Genomic DNA, 18495 nt, shown 5'->3' with positions numbered 1-18495 from the left:
GGGACCAAGAAAGAGGGAAGAAAGCATGGCCGTTCAAATGCGTGCAAGGTCCCAGGAAGGATCAGAGGATATAGCATTCTGTGCGGCTTCCTTGTAATAGCAAATGTTTACTTAAACTGTCTGCCACAAAACTTCCCATAGGAAAGTCCTCAGAGCCTCCAAGAAATCAACTCTCTGAATCTCTCTCTCTCACATCACCCTTTGCAGCTGTGGTGGAAACACAGTGCTTACAGCACAGCGGGATCCCAAGTAGCAGCTCTGAAGACCTCTGTCCTGGGGAACACACACTGAGGCATCACCAGCATTACTTGGTCTCCATTAGATGCAGCCCAAACTGAAGGGGGAAGGGGGCTTACTTTGCTTTGTTTCTTTTACTGAAAACAGTTTTTGTTGCAAGATCCACAGTGGGGAAAAAAAGATGGTTGTAAGCCCCTCAAGGTGTTCAAGGGCAAGGGCACAGCCACCAAGGCAGCCTAGCCAAACCAGGACTTTGCTCTCCTCTGCTGGAATGGGCTCCATGCCACAGCTTGTAAGTGCTGAGGAGCTGACCTCACTGAGAACAGCTGTGTGTCCCTGCCCTGCCCTGCTGGACCATGCCACCAGACTGGTAAGGTTTGTCTGTACCTGTTCTGCAGGATACCCCAAGCACCCTCTGCAGTGTCAGCCTCTTATTATCCTCAGCACCTGGGGCAAGCGTAGCCACAGAGCAGCTGGTCATCCCTGCTCTGGGCTATGTTGTGAAATGGGACAGGCACTCTGCTCCACAGGAAAAAGAGGACACCTCATTTAGGGAAACAGCATTCCAGAACAAGAATTAAATGTAGTCTGTAATGGGAAAAGAACATGAAGAGATTGCATCTTTGAAGTAAGACGACAAGATTTTAATCTCACTATCTAGTAAGAAGCCAGTAAACAAGAGGACAAAAGTCAACTGGGTTGAGATATCTAATTAGTTCATGAAGCATTTTACTGGAAGTATAATTTTACAGGTATAGCAAAGCAAGAGGTACTAATTAGTTGCAACTCATTAAGTGTAAGTTGTTTAGTAATTTAGGAAAAATGAAAGCAGACATGGCAAGGTTGGTACAGACAAGAATTCCATGTAGCTGAGTATCACATTTCCAACAGCAGCCAGTCTGCACAAGCACCAGAGGAGTAATTTGCAATTCAGTCCTGACCCATGGGGAGAGGCAGGCAGATCCTACATTCCAGCTTTTCTCAAAGAAACATTAAAGGACAAAAATAATAAATGCCTTCATTACAAATGACCAGGTGAGACAATTAGTGTCTGTCTCCACACATGAGCTATTAAAAGTTCATGTTCCATCTGTAAAAAGCATTATTATTCTAAGTAGAGAGATTTTGGATAAATAAATCAGCTGTGTTCACATTCTCACCTTTTTGATTTCTACTAATACTTATGCAGGAGTAAGGTAAGTCTCTTACCTCTTTACTTAATCTTAATAAAATACTTACCTCTTTATAAAATGCATCCTTCTTAGGGAAACAGAAACAAACAAACATCCCAGGTAAGATATTACCAACAAGAATTTAATTGCATAATATTTTCAAAACTTGTGCTTTACCCAGGATAAGTTTGTAGAGCAGAAGGGAGTTCAGAAACCATTGCACATACTAGGATAGAAAAGAGACTTAAAGACAAAATAAAGCCCTAGCAGGGAAGCAAGTTCTGTGAACAAGACCACCAAAGCATGCAGAAATGTCATCACTCCAGCTGGAATGCTGGCAAACTGTAGATATTCTCTACCTTTCTGCTTTTAATCCCATCCATGAAACACAAGTACCCTCAGAGAAAACATATGTAATTTAGCTAATCTTTTTTCAATTACACAAGGCAGTGGTTATAGGCAAAGGTTTCCTAGAGCAGTAGCTTTCAGAGAAGAGTCACAATGACATTGAATCAGACTCATCCCCTGCAACTGTCTGCCAGGGCTTTTTGAGCCTCTGTGGTAATACTCTACAGAGATCCACCACAAACCCAGTAGAGGGCAAGACTGCAATGCACCATTTTATTTGGTGGTACCTGCAGAGCAAATGATTCCCTATATAAGCAGGCACCAAATTCTGGGAAAGTCTGGGCCTGGAATTTGCAGCTCAGTTATGGCTTAACTAACAATAGCTAAGTGTAAAAGCCACATGAGAAACAGTTTCCTTCCCATAGTCCACTGGTGAAGAAAACTAAAAACAAAAAGAAAACTAAAAAAGTCTGAAAACTCCACAAAAGTAAATTCTTTTCTTTGTACTGAATGGACATGCTGTACTCCCACTCCTTTACAGAGGAAGTTAAGAGCTTCTTTGTGTCAAGCCTACTCTCTTTCTCTCAACAAAATAGAAATGAAAGAGCCATGTGAATTATTAACAGATGACAACAGAGAGCTAGCCAGGTATTTCAAACACTTGTGTCTCCTCTTCCTACATGAATTCCTCAACAGTACATGCAAAGTAAGTCTTCTTACTACTTCCATCATTTAAATCTGTAATTGGAGCTAATTAAATAAATTGTTGAGAAGTAAAGGGTTTTTTATCATTCCTTTCTTTCTCCTTTCTTTCCCTGGGAGAGCATTCAACGTGACTGTGACAGTGATACAGTGGCAGGGGGGCTTCATGCCTTGCTCTGAAGGGCACTTGGTGACCAAGTGAGGATCCTTTCCCCCCTTATTGCCTTTTCAGTACCACAAGCTCATGCAGTACATCATGCAATCCAGTGGAAACAGAGGCACCATTTACTTCTGAACTGGAATAGATACATAATGGGGAAATCTGAAAACAGACTAAAGCTTTAGTTATATTACAGTGTTAACTATCATGTCATAGCAAAAGCAAGTCTTGTTTATTATAAACACCTTGGATGGCCCCTTGTCCTCAAAATCCCCCCTCCCCAAGCCCCCAAACAAACAGGTGAACAGGACATCACTACATGAATCCAACACCATTGCTTGACAGCATGCTTGCTATTTACACAGAAGTACAAACTTTACACTGCTTCAGTCCATTCACATTTAACTCAAATAAATTCAGAATTTGTCAAAGCATCCCTGCAAATCCAATGCAAAAAATAAAACTGGAATTATGTTGAGTCAGTATCAGAGCAACTGAAAGATATTTGAGAACTGACATAGGAAAACCCATCAAAATTAAAACTACAGTAGTAAGCTTTAAAATAGCAAACTTTCTGACAACTTTGAAAAATAATCCAGATGACCATAAAAAAGCATGTATTTTTCTATTTACTTAAAAATTTAAATCCATAAATTCCAAACTTTCTTCAGTTAAAAGGACCATTTCAAAAGGCATGGTAAAGCACAGCATCTGACATAGCACAAATGGAGGAGTAAAGTTTCCCACAGTGGAGCAGAAATCCCCAAGTCATGCCTCAGGGCAAAAGCATTAACCAGAATAACCTCTCTGGTTTGAATTTGACTGTGCTTCACATGTACACTGTTTATTCTACCTGCCATAAAAATGGACAAAAGCAGCACATACATTAGCAGCAGCTCCTACTCAAAAACAAGAAGCACAGCACATTCCCCCCTCAGCCAGCTCCCCTCTGGAAGTGCTCCAGACTAAGCCACAGAAACTTAACAGTGAGCTTTTGAATGACAGGACATCATGTGCTCCAGCAGTCAAGTACTTACAAGGTTTCTTAAACAAATTGATCATGCCTACAATTTCAGACGAAGTCAGAGAAACTTCAGACTTGGTCTTCTCTGAGGAAGAAACAGAAGCCATGAAATCACCAAAGAGAAGGACTTGTTTGGGCATTTTTTTGTGATTTTAAAGAGAACTCTGACGGACATATTGTAGTGTGATAGGAAGTCTGTAGGAACAGCCTTACAAGTTAAGCTGGGCATGTATTTCAGCACTCTGTTCTTATTTAGCACTTTCCCTGTGGAAAGTGCTAAGGGAGATCTCAACTGGCAACAGCCAAAATTATTTCAGATTGATAGACAAGACTTCCCAGCTGATCTTTCATTTGATACATTAGTTTATACAACAGCTTTTTGCTCAGTCTTCCCCAACCACAAAGCCAAAAATAGCATTACCTTCCCACAAGGGCAATATAGTGAACTGGGACTACTAGGCAACTCTTTATAGGTGCTATGAATAACAGTAGTGGTTTTTAAAAAGTAAGAAAAATCCTGATATTATATTATCCATGTTTTTATCTAGACAAGAACAGTTTAATGTCAATAACTGCCATCACATCTGGAGGCTGCATTTTCCAAGACAATTTATGCTAGACACCAGTATTTCCTGAAGCATCCTATAGTACCATGAAAGCATAAGCAGTCTATGTTATTTCTCATGAAAGAAGCAACAATGATGCAAATTCCTCTTAGAAAGCAATAAAGTTTTGAATAAATCCTAAAAGAGCTTCATTATGCAGTTCTCAGTCAACACTGGCTGAACCAAATCTTACTTTGTGCTCAGGGTAAAACTTCTCATGGCTCCAGTAGTTCCTTCCACAAAGGTGGCACTCTTCCACAAACAGACCTTAGCAACCAGGGCTTAAAGGAAAATATACCCAGTGAAGCCATGCTCTCACATCTGTAGTTTGGCAGAGAAATGGGAGATCTGATTTTCAAATCTCCTGGGAACCAGGTAGCTTATCATGCAGTAAAATCCTCTACAGGAAAATAATGTTTTAGTGATGCCTTTTCAGATTTTGCTTGGTGTTCAAAATCATGTCTTACAAGTTTTACCCAAAGGCCAGGAACAAGTTGCTAAGCTTTGCTAAGCTTAGGCCTTCATAACCCAAAAGTGTTTAGACCAAAAAGTTTCCTATAAAATTTAAGATGTAGATGAAATTGTGCTTGCTCTATGTGAAACCAAAGTTTCTGGTTGTCATCTAGTTTCAACAGAGGTCCTTAGCATTTTCATATCAATTGCAGAGACTCTTGAAGTAAGATAAAGCCTTCAACAGAGAGGAATTTTAATTAATCTATTGTACACAGTGCATTTAATAGTATCTGATTTCTGAAATCTCCCTCTGTGTCAATTAAAAACAGTATTTGTGGAGAGACATTGAGGAGTCCCACGCTGCTTAGCAGTCCTTTTTTCTAAGCACTGCAAATACTGACATACAGAATAATCCTCCTAAACACAAACAAATGGGATTGAACTGGAAATGAGAAAAGATAAAATAAAGAGCTTGAGAGTAATATCCCCCTGTTGCTTTCTCCTCTGAGGTATATCACACAGATTTGTTTTGGCAGATATTCCAAGACTTATGTGTAATAATGACTTCAGCAACTTCTTTCTTTAGGGACACATTTTATTTCACTAATGATACATTCTCAGAAACCAAGAGAATGACTTTCACCCAATTTAATTTTTAATTAAAAAGAGCTTAACAAAAAAAGGAGAATAGAAAGATGAAATTGCTCTGGTCTGACAAAATACATGGCTTTTTGACCCATCTATAAGGGCTACTTTCTTCACTCCAACAGCTGACAGACCAAGATTCTCTTCAGCAAATAAATCACTTCAGCCAGCCTTCCTCTTGCAGCACAACACTGGATCTAGCCTCCCTCCAAAATATCCAGCAAGCCACGGTTAATTAAGACCACAAGAGCTTACAACAGGGCTCAGGACCATTAGAAAGGCTACACAGGTACCTGAGCAAACACTTGCTGGACTCAGGTGTGGTCATTGCCCTGAGCACATTCTGTAGCTATTCAGGTCCTTTGCACTTCAAACCCCATGACTAAGATTCAACTTGGAGACCAACAGTTGAATATTGCAGTACTGAAAAGCACAGGTGTTGAGAGGGACCCCTCCTAGAGGCATTACCCAATCTAGCATCAAAGTTGGAGGTGCATGAATGGCCACAGAACAGCCTCCTAGCTGAGGACAATTAGTAGTGTTTAATTGTCACACAAGGTTATCAAAGGACCTTTGGTACCAGCAGCAGGGAAGCAGCATCACTCAGACAGCAAGCATGAAAATAAGTGGTGGACAATCTGGTAATGAAGAGGCAGAAGCTACTCTCCCTAATAACCCCCTAATATCAGCTTCATCTCAGTCACACCCAAACTACCTGCTCCCAGTGTCACAGCCTTTCTTTGTTTAAGCAGAGATGAAAATTGAAACATAAGCTTTTGTTACACATCAAAACATCAAATGAAAGAGGATTAAAAGGTGAAGTGACAAAATCAAACAATGCAAATTTTAAAGAGAAAAAGCATTTTCCTTCCATTTTCTTACATGAAAATAGGTTTTAATAGCTGAAAAGTGTAATGCAGTAGACATTTAAAAGGTCTTTGTTTTCCCTGAATTGGTAACAATGCCACGCAGGATGCCAAACTGAAATTTTTCCATCTTCTTGCTAGCTTAGTTTACCTCAAATTTCATCTTGATTTATTTTTAATGCAATGGGAAATGGAGGCAGTGGGACTTATAAAAGCTCATTATATATAATTGTAGATATGGAGGTTATTAATGCAAGCACAGATTTGGCATAGGCACTAAACCTTTAACTCAGGAAGCACACTCTGTCAGAAAACTTACCTGCTTGTTAAAAACCCAACAGATCACCAACTCACACTCCAAAGTGCTCCAAAGCTACATGCAGTCAGCAGAGAATACTGAAGCTAGTAAAAGAAATCAAGAGAGAGTGGCAGAGAATGAAAGCAGGCAAAAACCACGGGAGCTAGGAAGTTTCAAATGAGTGGTTAATTGTACAAAAGGTGGGATGCATTATTTAGAGAAACATGTCCCACAGGAACTACTCAGGAGGTGAGAGAGGGTTCTCAAGCAGCGTAGTTGGAATCTTGTTTCTCATGTGCCCCTTTAATGTTGGAGGTCCGAATGGTAAACTTTCAAGTTGGCATGAAAAACCTGTCAGTGTATGGCAAACAAACTCTGCTAAGTATGACTAGCAAGGCTGCCTGGAGCCCACTGAGCGAGCTTTGAGAAAGACTTCTTCTGTTTCCTTGAGAGTGGACAGGTGCTCCACTTTCAGATGAACAGTTCCAGCAGCACAGCCCTCAGCAAAAGCAATAAAGGGGTGAAGGGAGCAGCACCCCCCTGGAGGTGTGCACCTCTGCCCTGGAGCAAGCACAGACTGCAGAGTGCATACTAACACTCCTCATGACACTCCCTTCTGAAGGCAGACAAGGAATACCATTTGTCAGAGTTTTCAACACAATACTTCTCTGAAGTGCTGACTTTGTGCAAGCAAAGGCAAAATGATTATTTTTTAAATGCCTTTACCAGAAGCCTCAGTTGGAATGAAGCATGTCTTGCATTAATCAACAGTGTTCCATCAAAGTAAAACCTGTTAAATGTTGCTTCTTATCTTATTAAGCCACAAACCCTGTTCAATATTGCTCTATTATTGTCTTATCTACAAGCAGCTAAATTTCTGCCAGGTTGGTTCAACATAACCAACTTATGTTGCCGTGATTCTGACATTTCAAAAAAAAATCTGTTACGCAACCAGAGCAGAAATAAAAACACTTGAGCAGCTGAAAGAGCGGAGCTGAATAAGGAGTGCTACAAAACAGGAATAGATTTAGGAATAATGAGGTCACCTCACACCCCAACACACAGGAAGTTATTCTGTTCACTCAAATAACTTCACGTTTGGTAGTAGCCGCAGCAAAAAATACCACATCATTTTAAAGAGACAGAAGCATTTTCAATGCTCTGGCTAATTAGAAAAGAATTAACACTGAACAATACCATCATGTGTTCCCCTTCCAGGTTTCTCCCGGCTTGACAGATGAAGAGAGAATTAAGAAGGGTGAAAAATGTTCCTTCCCTCCCCATGTCCTCCAAGTGAGACACCCCTTATCTGGGCATGTGCTTGCAGCTCCAGAGCATCAAGCAAAAGTGGCATTTGGGGTGCACCAGAAACATCTTGTGCCTGCTCGAGCACTCTGCTGTTGCTGTGGTGGCAGCATGAAAGGTCTGCTTCTCATCAGGTATTTTGGCTTTTCAGCCTTTCTTATTCAAAATATCTGCAGTTTGTTCTTTAGGAGAGACAAGGAGAGGGACATACTATTGCCAAGGGAGAGACACACTTTTAACATCCCTCCAAACTGTCAAGTCACACAAGGTAAAATTCAGAGCCACAAGGTCTGGCAGGGGCGGTGTTCAGGGTTTCCTGGCTGTGCACAGCAGGTGAGCACGGGGGAGAGGCAGGAAGGCAAGGAGACCCCTGTTCCAGTGGCCACAGATGAAGGAACAACCAAGAAATAGACAAGAAAGTGAGGGATCCACACAAGCTTAAACCAGTTGGTCTATTCATTGGATTGGTGAGGTCTGTGGAGCTAAGAACTGGGTTGTGTTTTGGATTTTTTTAAAAAGTATGCCCAGAGATCATGCCTTTTTTTTTTTTTTTTTTTGATATAGAAAGGAATGCAGCAGTCTACATCTAATAAAAGAAAGTTCCAGATGTCAAAATTGTTCAAAAAGCATGACTACCTACTGAGATAAAGCATGATAATGCTATGCCTAAAAGGGAGTTGGTATCTAAGCAAATACAGATTGGAGCCACTGACTCATCCACCCTGGGCCTTTAAGGCAAATGGATGAAGGGCTGACAGAAGGAAGAGAGGGGGGAGGAAAATAAGGAGGCATAGAGAATTTAAACAATATTAGCTACAAGAGAATCCTAAATAAAGATTAAAATCACTGCCTAGTGGATTTTGGGACTTCTGAAGTCATGGCCATGAAATTAGCGGAAAACTGGCAGTTCATGATGCATGATGACTTTTATGAGGAAAACTTTCAGCAGTATTTTAACTTTTAAGAGCTTCCATTGGATATTTCTTCCAAGCTCCTTAAAGCATAAGGAGAAATTGGCATAGTTCTTGCAAGCTGCTTAAAAACATAAGGAGAAACTGGCATTTGGTGGAAGCATCTAAAAATCAGCACTCCCATTTCATAATTAATTCAACTATCTATTTTAGTATAAACAAAAAGTCTTTCCCAAATTTTTACCATTTAAACATCCTGCTGCTTCCAAAACAGTCATGCACTCCTAAGGAAGGCAAACAGCCCAGGTGTTTCCTGTTGCACTCATGTGATAAATATAATTGGTGGAACAATCTAGGGTGATCATGTTCACCTAGCTTTTAGTTAATTGAATATAAATACAAATCTTTAAAGCCAGAGAAAGCTCTGTTAACTTCAGCTTCTGTAACTAGTTCTCACACAGGTCAGGCTTCTTTACAGATTAAGAGGCATTTCAGTCTTCTAAGGAAATGTTTTATGCTTCTCAGCATTAAGGTTTCCATAAGAAAGTTCAGTATCTCTTCATTCATACATAGTCTTACAGTCCTTCAATGGACTGAATTTTAGGCTTATCCATTTACAACTTCATTTAAACATCATAAAGGCTACATGGATTTCCCTTTTGCATTTAATATGAATTACAAGTAACTAAGCTATTGAGGATGAGGATTGCCTTTCATTTTCATGTGACAGTCTTTCGAAATGTATTTTCAGGCCTGTAAACTCTAAAGTAGTTGGACCAGTTCCCTTGGAAAAGTCCAAGTATCTATGAGGGCAGCCTATTAAATAATTTCAGCAGAAGTAAAATATATAGTTGGTATTATTTTCATTAACAATTTCTGAAATAAAGACACCAAAACCACAGGTGAATAATTCAGTTTAATTTACCCTCAAGCAACTTCCTGAACTGAAATCTAAAAGAGTTATTTTGTTCATGATCTAGTTTTCCATAATTCCTTCCTATATTTTTATCACTGGAGATTTCCTTATTGCAGCTTTGTTTTTACACCTTAGGAAAGGAATCCCAGTAAGTTTGGGAATAGAAAAGATTACATATTGAATCCTTAAAGATAGTTTTGTCTTTCAGTTCTAAACTTTAATTTTTGAAGAGAGACTACAGAAGAATGAAATGAGTAGGGTTGTTTAGGAGTCTCTGAGTGTTTTCTATGACAAAATGTTGCCAGAGAAAGTTTCAATTCAGTATCAGGAAAAGTTTCTAAACAGAGTTTAATTAACAACTGGACACATCCAGGAAATGCAGGTACATTCACCTTAACAAGGTGCTCAGAAACCCAATGAAATTACCAGTCCTACGCTTAAAAGAGGAAGACAAGATAAACTGAATACTGTATTGCTTCTTAGAGACAGTTTCTAGGACTCTCTTGTTCAAATACTAGATCATTGCTGCAGCTTGAAATGATGGAGAAGAAAAGAAAAAATATTAGAAAAGTAAGAAAGAAAACACGAAATCTGTTCCTGCTGCAAAACCCCATTTCTTAGAATTCCTATGCAAATACTTGGGTCTTGCTATCCCAAGAGTTCAGATATGCTCCAGATTATGTAAGACACTGGGTGACCCACTCGCAGTGAGAAAGAACTGCAAGACCAGCCTGGTCAGATCTACATTGTTTAGACACAAGCAGATTCAGACATAAGCAGATCCCTTACAGTAATTTATGAGGAAGGAAGATGTTTCCTCTGTAAATAAACTGAAAATGTGTTCTGTCTCTTTAATTTACAATTAAAAACCCAATTTATTTTTACAGTCCCTGAATCATCAGTACCCAGTAGCCCAGACTGAACATTTTGGTTAGTATTACTTTCAGCTGCAGCCATGTTTTTTTGTGGGTGTCTTTGGTTTGAGTTTGGTTTTTTTGTTTGTTTGTGTTTTTTCCAAATGTTACTGAAACAAGAAGTATAGCACAACACATTTATATCACCACTGAGATTTTGAAATCAAACACAAGGTAAATTCTCCCTTATCTTCAAATCATGCACCATGCACTAAAGTGTCTTACATTTTAGGCTGATTTGGAACAATGCAGTAGCAGCACTGTAAGGGTACAACAGTCATTACATTACATTAGAAGTCTTGAACATGTGAAAATTATAGCTGCACTTCATAACAAGGACCTGTAAGTCAAGACTCCCAGGAACTGCAGAACTCTGTAATAAGAAAGTCACATTGTACAGGTCATGTTTTTCTTCTTACTGTGTGCATCCCTTCCTCTGTTCACTAATGGAAACTAATAATGTTAAATGTTTATTAAATAAACACTTTAATTATAAATAGCATTTCTATTTAACACAATAAATAAATAGTGCCATACATGAACACTCTATTGGACAGCTTAATAGTATTGAACAGTATTTTAGTATAAGCACTGTATTAGCTACCTGAATGTTGCAGAAGCACAAGGATTTGCAAGAGCTTATTTTCTTCAGACTACATTATCTAGTTGCATGTTTCCCATACTCTAAAATGCACCAAAGAGTAAACAACTACATTAATAGGCTCAATAAAATATACTTTTACTACCTATATTACGTAGGAGCATTATAATGTCACATTGTATCTTTTAGATCTGAAAATACTGCAGCCATTCCTAATTACAACATTTGTCTTTTGTAAAACATAGATTAAAATAACAGTTTAAAAGTCCTTGAAGAGCTTCTCTAGGGAAATTTGCCTGTGGGTTATGTATCTTTTGTACTCTTGCTTCATCTACAGAACCAATCTTTGGTTTTGGGAAGAAGTCTCATTTTAGACAACAATATATGCAATATACAAACTACAAAAGACACAAACCAGCACTATGGGGTATTGTTTTAGCCTGGGCTTTATCAATGAAATCAATCATCTCAGTGGGAACTACCCAACAATGACAGGAGAGCTCAGGTCCCGTTTGACCTAAGGATAAAGACGATGGAGCTGAAGAAGCACCTTGTCTTGGAGACACCTCTGTCTACTCTCAGTTCACAATGTTACAGATCTCCAAGAAGCTTTTTAAAAGCTGTCTAAGCCTTTGAGCTGCATTTCAGCTGAGAGATTCATTTGGATGTAGTGGAGGAAGGTCACAGGGAATTTTGAGTCCTTGAATACAGACCAGATAGTCAGACCACTGCCATAGCAGCAGTTAACACGATATTTCATAATTAGCTCTGATAAATACTTGGGTTTCTTTTCTCTTTAGAATTTCCTGAAGAACTTTACTTCTCTCCATCCTAGTCAGCCACTGAAACCCATAGTTATAGTGAACTTTCAGCTCAAGAAAGCACTAAATAATATTAAAATGAAACATGTGAGTGTCTTTTCCTGACTTTCTAAGATTATTTAACCACTGTCAGATGCCTGAGGCAGAACATCACAAACACATATATCACATTAGCAAAGTCAAATCAGGGTTTGTGTCAATTTTTCCAGTCCTAAGCCTATGAACCTGAATTCCTAAGTACTCTTAAGATGCAAATTTGAACTTTGAAACTGTAATGTAGGAGCACAAATGAAAAAAGTATTACCATAGGCAATCCTTTAATTGACCCAGTTCTAAAAGTAGTAGAGGAAACATAAATCACCTTTTGCCCTCACATAATTTTTCCTACAGTACTCTTCATCAATATTCTCTCAGAACTCAGCATAGAAGAGATTAAAACAATGTAGTCTACAGAATTACTAAACCTGAGTCAATTGTTGTCAGCAAGATCACAAAAATAACAACCAAAACAGAAACTAATGTAATTTTGCAAACATGGTTCCAGGCCTTCTGAAAATACTGGCTTATCAAAAGCATTGTAAAAAAGTCAAGAATCATCAAGTTTCACAGTTTGGACCCCATTTTAAAATATAAGCTGCTCCAGAGCATGGAAATGGTGAGCATGAAAATCTTGCTTAGAACTAGTCAATCTAATTAGGAAAAAATAGTTTCAATTCCAATTATAACTTGCTGACCAAAAGAAAGAAACAGATTTAATTACAATCAGGCTATACTCTTGCAATCAAACCACTTCACAAGAATTAGCTCTGCCTTAAAACATACTATATTCATTTTCCTGAAGCTCTTATTCTGTATTATGCACAAAAATTCAAAAACATACAGGCATTTAGATGCTGGATAGAAATACTCCTCTGATTTTAATAGAAATATACCATCTATCTTTTCCAAAGGAAGGAAAAGCAGAAAAAACTATTGCAAAATTATCAAGAAAAGTTCTTGCATACTGGGCAGCTTCCTTGTGGAACAGAGCAGATGCAAAAGGTAACCAGTTCTGTTATATATTGGGAAGATAAAGGAACATGAAAAATGGCACATGACAACTTCTTTTGTTTGTTGTTGTTTTATTTAAAGCTGTCATACCATTATTTCAAAAAGAGTTGATCAACTATAACTCTGCTCTTCAGCATGAGGGTATTGGCTTTCAGAGGAAATTTTTGCAGAAGGAGCTTGAGCCTTTTGCTTCACTCTCTCCAGGCTCTCTGGAGGATCCCAACATTGTCAGGTGCAGCTTCCATATTATGACAGATCTACTTACTTTCTTGCCAGTATAGTTAAAAAAGCCAAATCTCTCAACCTCCAAAACCTTATTGGTTGCCAGCTTGGTAAATATCAGGCATGGATCTCACATCTTTTATCCAGAGCAGGACCGGGTGCCTACACTCAGAAGCTGATAACCTCCAATGCCCTTTGTGATGGCCACAGAGAGAAATACACCCAACCAGCAGATTCCCCAAATGGTATATGAAACAATTATTGGATATTTACAGTATAGGTTTCAGATCATCAAAATCTTGAGCATTTTTACTGTAATTGTTGCCCTACAAGAATTAGCAGATGGATGTAACCACCCCAGTTTTCAACTCCTGCTGCAATGTTCTGCAGATGATGTGATATGCTTAACTTGCTAATTAATTGCATATCATAAAATACTTTCCATGGATCTGTGAGCATCATTTCAGATTGCTGCAACTGTCAAGCCATCATCTTGGTTGTCCTTCTCAGTTCATGGAGGCAACAAAGGCATTGATCCTTTCTACGTACAGTGCAGGGGACAGGTGTGGCTACGGTGAGCATAGGTGAGTTTTGTAGAGGAGTTTTCCACAGAGTGTAAGGATGAAGCCATCCTGCTGAGCTCCTCTACCCCAGGTCCCAGGCCTGCATGGCCAGAGGCACCAGATGAACAAACTATGGACTGAATGAGTAAATTTCTCAGGTGTCTGGGGTCACTCCCTTACTGGGCTGGAACAAGGACATGACACTGCTCTGCATAAAAACAAGCGAAGGCAGAGTTGCAGAAGAGCATGAAGTCCAAGTCCATTTACAGGGAGAGGCTTCCTGGCTGGTTTAGTGATTTTAAATTTGAAAAGACAACCAATTTGTTCACATTAATATGTAGAGGGTTCACAAATCAAGGGACTTTTCCTGTTGAGGCTTATCACTAAAACACATTGCAAGAATAACACAGGAGAAGTCTAAAAATCTAAAAACTGAATCATGAATAAATGCTACAACAACATTGACTAAACCAAGGTCTCTGTCTTCCTGGCAGAACCCCTTCTTCATTAAATAGGAAATAGATTCCTTACATAGCTAATTACTCAACAGTGACTCATTTCAGAAAATCTTTGTTATTTTTACTTCCTCTGAAGTGACTGAAAGGACACAACCAAATGTATCCATAGTCATTGGGTGTTATAAGAATGAAATGTGAATTGAGCAAACATAAAAAACAGGAGAACAAGAAATTGCAGAATAAAGGGGAAAAAACTTTGGATGATGCAAATGAAATTAAAAAAAACTTTAATGTCATATAAAAGAACAATATTTCCTGTTCTTCCACTTTTTTGAAGAATGAAAAAAAAAAAAGAAAAAAAATAAAAGCTTTAATGGACAATACCTTAAAGGAAATCTGAAGTCTCTGGAAAAGCTGGGTACGATCACCAGTAAATGTGACTCTGAAGCCATGAGCATTTTAGCTTAGAAAATCTGAAATGGTGGAATGAACTAGAAAAAAAATTGTCTGCATTAGGAAAAATCTAAAAATATTAGACTTTAATAAATTTGTTCAAAACTTGACTAACACTACATTCACAAATGATTTACAGAGAATCTCAGGGATTAAGCAAAATCTCTACTAACTGCAAATTACTTTCTAAAAAAGGTTTGGACTTTTTCTGCAGTAAAAAGCAGAATATTCTAACAACAGGATATGTGGGTGGTTACGAAAGAACACTGGGTACACTGTCAGAAAAAAAAAAGTAGCTTCAATTCTCTTGGAAGAAATATTATATGCAAATTCTATACAGAAACATATCTGTATAGACTCTTGCATATTTTAGTTATGAAAATTGTATTAGTCAATCTACATGCTATTGTACCTGACCACCCTCACAGACTGTTCTTTGAACATCTGTAATTTAAGCCAATGGGTATTGTATCCTTTTGGGCAAAATATAAAACATGCTATTTGAAGAAGGCTGTATTGCTTGCAAAAGTTAGGCCTATCCAAAGGAAACAGAAGGTAGTTCAGAATCTGTAATCCTTGCATAAAAGTGGCATGGAAATATGAGGTTAGAGAGAGCAGGTAGGAAGCATCCTGTACTCAAAGAGCATTTTGCATTGGTGGTGGCACATTTCTTACCTTTCTGCTTTGAGGAAATAAGAACATGCCCTGCCTGTAGTACAATAACAGACCCCATCTCACAAACAGGTATGTCACAAACACATTTGTACCCTCAGCTGAGGTGTAGAACATTTTTACAGTAGAAAAATGTCAACATTACTATAACTATCTCAAGAAAACAGAACCTTTGTTTCTCAGCAGCAAGCCAACGTATTTCAGCTGATCATTTCAGAAGAGTTGCCAAAGACACCTACTTGTCATTCATTCTCTTTCCACATAAAACACCAGCTGAACAAACATTTTGGCAAGACAGTCACAAACCAGGACTTTTAGGTAACCAATAGTCTTTTGAATTTACCAGGTGATATGGATTAGACAGCACAGATTCTCTAAAACCACAACAGCTTCAAACAGAAGAATCATACTGCTTTGTACAAAAGAAAAGACAGCATTTCTATGTTTGATGGACTCCAAATCAAAGTTTATAGATTTGTCCTGTTGAGTAGGGCGTTTGCAAATGTGATGAACACATTTGTCCTGGAACCATGTTACAGAATGGCTGCTATAGAAAGGAATTGTCTGAATTTCAACATTCTCTACAGAAAAAAGAAGGAAATGGTTGGGGGGGTGTGCAAAGAAAATCTGAATGGAAAAACTCCTCCGTTGCTATCACTCCACTTTCAGAGGAAACATGCAGAGTACAGTATGGCTTAACTGTTTTCAGCTTCTTCCAATACTTTTTAGAACTGCAGCATCTAAGGAAGTAGAGTTGCAAATATTTTATAAATAACCAGTCAATCCAAAACCCAGCAGAAAGGGAAAGATTCGTTCTGAGAGAAGTACAAATGTCCTTAGCACCAATTCCCAGCAGCAGCATTCTGCAAACACTCTGTGCATGTCCTGGCAAAGGGAGACTTGCATGGTACACTGGAAGCTACGTAACACTTTTCATGGCTAAGAAAGACTTCTGTGCCTTACATGAAAGATTATATTTTCTGGTTTACATACTATTTTTTTTCCACAATACACACAAAAGCTACAAAACAAATAGTTTTAAGCTCAGGAACACATGCGTTACATTCTCCCATTTAAAACAAAAAGAATCCCTTTTTCTAAGTTAGAACATGCAGGTTAAATGAATATTTTAGGGTTCAGTTATTTAAGTTTTCACTTCTGCCTTTAACATAATGAATTGTTAAATGAAGACACCACTTCCATTGTTAAAGCATCAGCAGGAAAACCTTTCTTACCTTTTTTAAGGTGGGGTGTGGTATTTTCTACTTCCACACGGTCTTGCACTCTCTCTGAAATTGGTGTTTTTCTTTAATACAAGTGATCAGAAGTCAGGATATGCTGTTAGGGACCAGTGGTTAACATTCTCGTCCCAGACTGCCTAGGTATAAATGGAAAAGAAAGAACTTTAGTTCAACTTTTCTAGGCAAACCTAAGAGTGATGGTTTTGCATTTTCACTCTTTTGAAGGGTGCTTATAAGCTGAGCTATTCCTGTCTGCTACATCTCTTGTAAATGGTTTGAGATGTCTGCAGTATAAAAAGAAAAAACAAAAGAGAAAGAAAGAAAAAAAAGATATTGCAACCTGAGAAATTTTTCATTAGCTTTGGATTTCCCTCTGAGACTTTCATACAAAATGGTCTTTCTTTCCCTTTCCTAACTAGTGAAATGGCAGCACTTTTTTATTTTTCCTTCCAGTGACATCGTGCAGTTCTAAATCAATTATATCTCAAGAAAAATATGTCACTGGTTTTACTGTAGTTTGGCTGAAATAAAAATGCCATATATGACTGTCTTAAAATGAAAAAATGATAACTTCAAAAAACTAAAATGTGAGCTTATAGTATCTTTGGTTTTCCCTCTACTAGAGCATGTAGAAATAAGTTTTCACTATTTTTTCTGGCAAAAAAAAAAAACCTCTAAATGCCTTTTTTAAATTAAAAACATATCTACTACAAAAAACCTTTAAGTAATCTATTTGAATACACTACAAAACAGAAAAAAAAATTAAACAGGTAAAAACAACTTGCAAAAGTGAACAAAGCAGCTAGATTTTTAACAGATTTTTTTCTTCTGGTTTCACTAGTTTCCAGTTTTACTTTGAAAAATTTAACTGTAATTTTGCCATTTTGACCTTGTATTATTCAAAAATTTCCTCCAATTATTTTACTCCTTTCAGGGATGTCTATGCTTCCTTTTACATATGACTAGAAGGATCAGACAGGGAATTTGTAGCTATCCTATTCCTAGACTCTATCAGTTATTAAATAGTATTTGCTATATTCATTCATCCTTAAATCCTTAGGCAGCCACAAATAAGAGTATTTTGTTGTAATAATGTAATTAGTGTATAGGCTAAATCATGCCCCATTTGACAAGACAAGGGTAAGTGTGTATTTGGTCTTTGGTAATCAAATCAAACTGCTTGCAAGCATTAAGTTTTTACTGCTGAAGTTCAAGGACCAAATGTTGGTGAGGGCTCTCAGGCTGCCAAGACAGATTATCTAGAATTGCACTTTTGCTAGCAAAGGTGCCTGAACAAAGCAGTCTGTTTAAGCTGAGAAATGAGAAATTAGCACTCAGTTGACTCTGTACCACTCATAATATTCAGAATGTCTTGAAGGTGTGAACAAGAGATGAAAAAGCAATATGAAAACATCCTGAGCTTGCCACACCAATTCTAAAAATAAATAAATAAATAAATAAAGGTACTCCTAATGCATATGACAAAATTGGAAGGACTCAAACTGGTGCTTTTGTGTAACCGGGAACTTCAGATGTGAAAATCTCATATATGCACATCAACCTCTAATCTAATTTTCACGTGCAGACTCAGCATTACCCTCTATTTTCTGGGCACCAGATGCAGCATTGACAGTAGGATGTGCAATGGTTTGAGCATGGAAAGTTTGTGGCCTGCATCAGGTCAAGGTGGTTCTGGCAAAACAGGTAGGAATACATTTCCTTTGTCACCAGAAAGCATCCCCCAATAATCACCTGCCAGTGCAAAGATCTCTGTTAGTTCACAGCTTTAAATCCTGCTTGCACCTGAAATGCCTGACACAGCCTCTCGTGTCCCTGCCCTGCAGACATCGTGCTGTTA

The 18495-nt window shown here is 38.2% G+C and overlaps 1 protein-coding gene across 2 annotated transcripts in view; it reads right to left on the bottom strand.

Annotated features, from left to right (window-relative positions):
• Nucleotides 1–18495, bottom strand: part of CRACD (capping protein inhibiting regulator of actin dynamics) — a 129727-nt gene that overhangs the window by 52825 nt on the left and 58407 nt on the right. Inside the window, exons 2-3 of one of the 2 annotated variants that reach the window (XM_059469752.1) lie at nucleotides 16632–16774; nucleotides 3657–3728 (exon numbers count right to left, since the gene is read on the bottom strand). In XM_059469752.1, coding sequence (XP_059325735.1) covers nucleotides 3657–3681 — 25 coding nt within the window. In that variant the 5' untranslated portion in view covers nucleotides 3682–3728; nucleotides 16632–16774. The remainder of the gene's footprint in view (nucleotides 1–3656; nucleotides 3729–16631; nucleotides 16775–18495) is intronic. The other variant, XM_059469753.1, reaches the window with a different exon arrangement.

Source organism: Ammospiza nelsoni, chromosome 4 (assembly GCF_027579445.1).
Source record: "Ammospiza nelsoni isolate bAmmNel1 chromosome 4, bAmmNel1.pri, whole genome shotgun sequence".
Classification (NCBI taxonomy): Eukaryota; Metazoa; Chordata; class Aves; order Passeriformes; family Passerellidae; genus Ammospiza; species Ammospiza nelsoni.
Note: the sequence above shows the minus strand (reverse complement) of the source record. Positions and strands in the feature narration are given on the sequence as shown.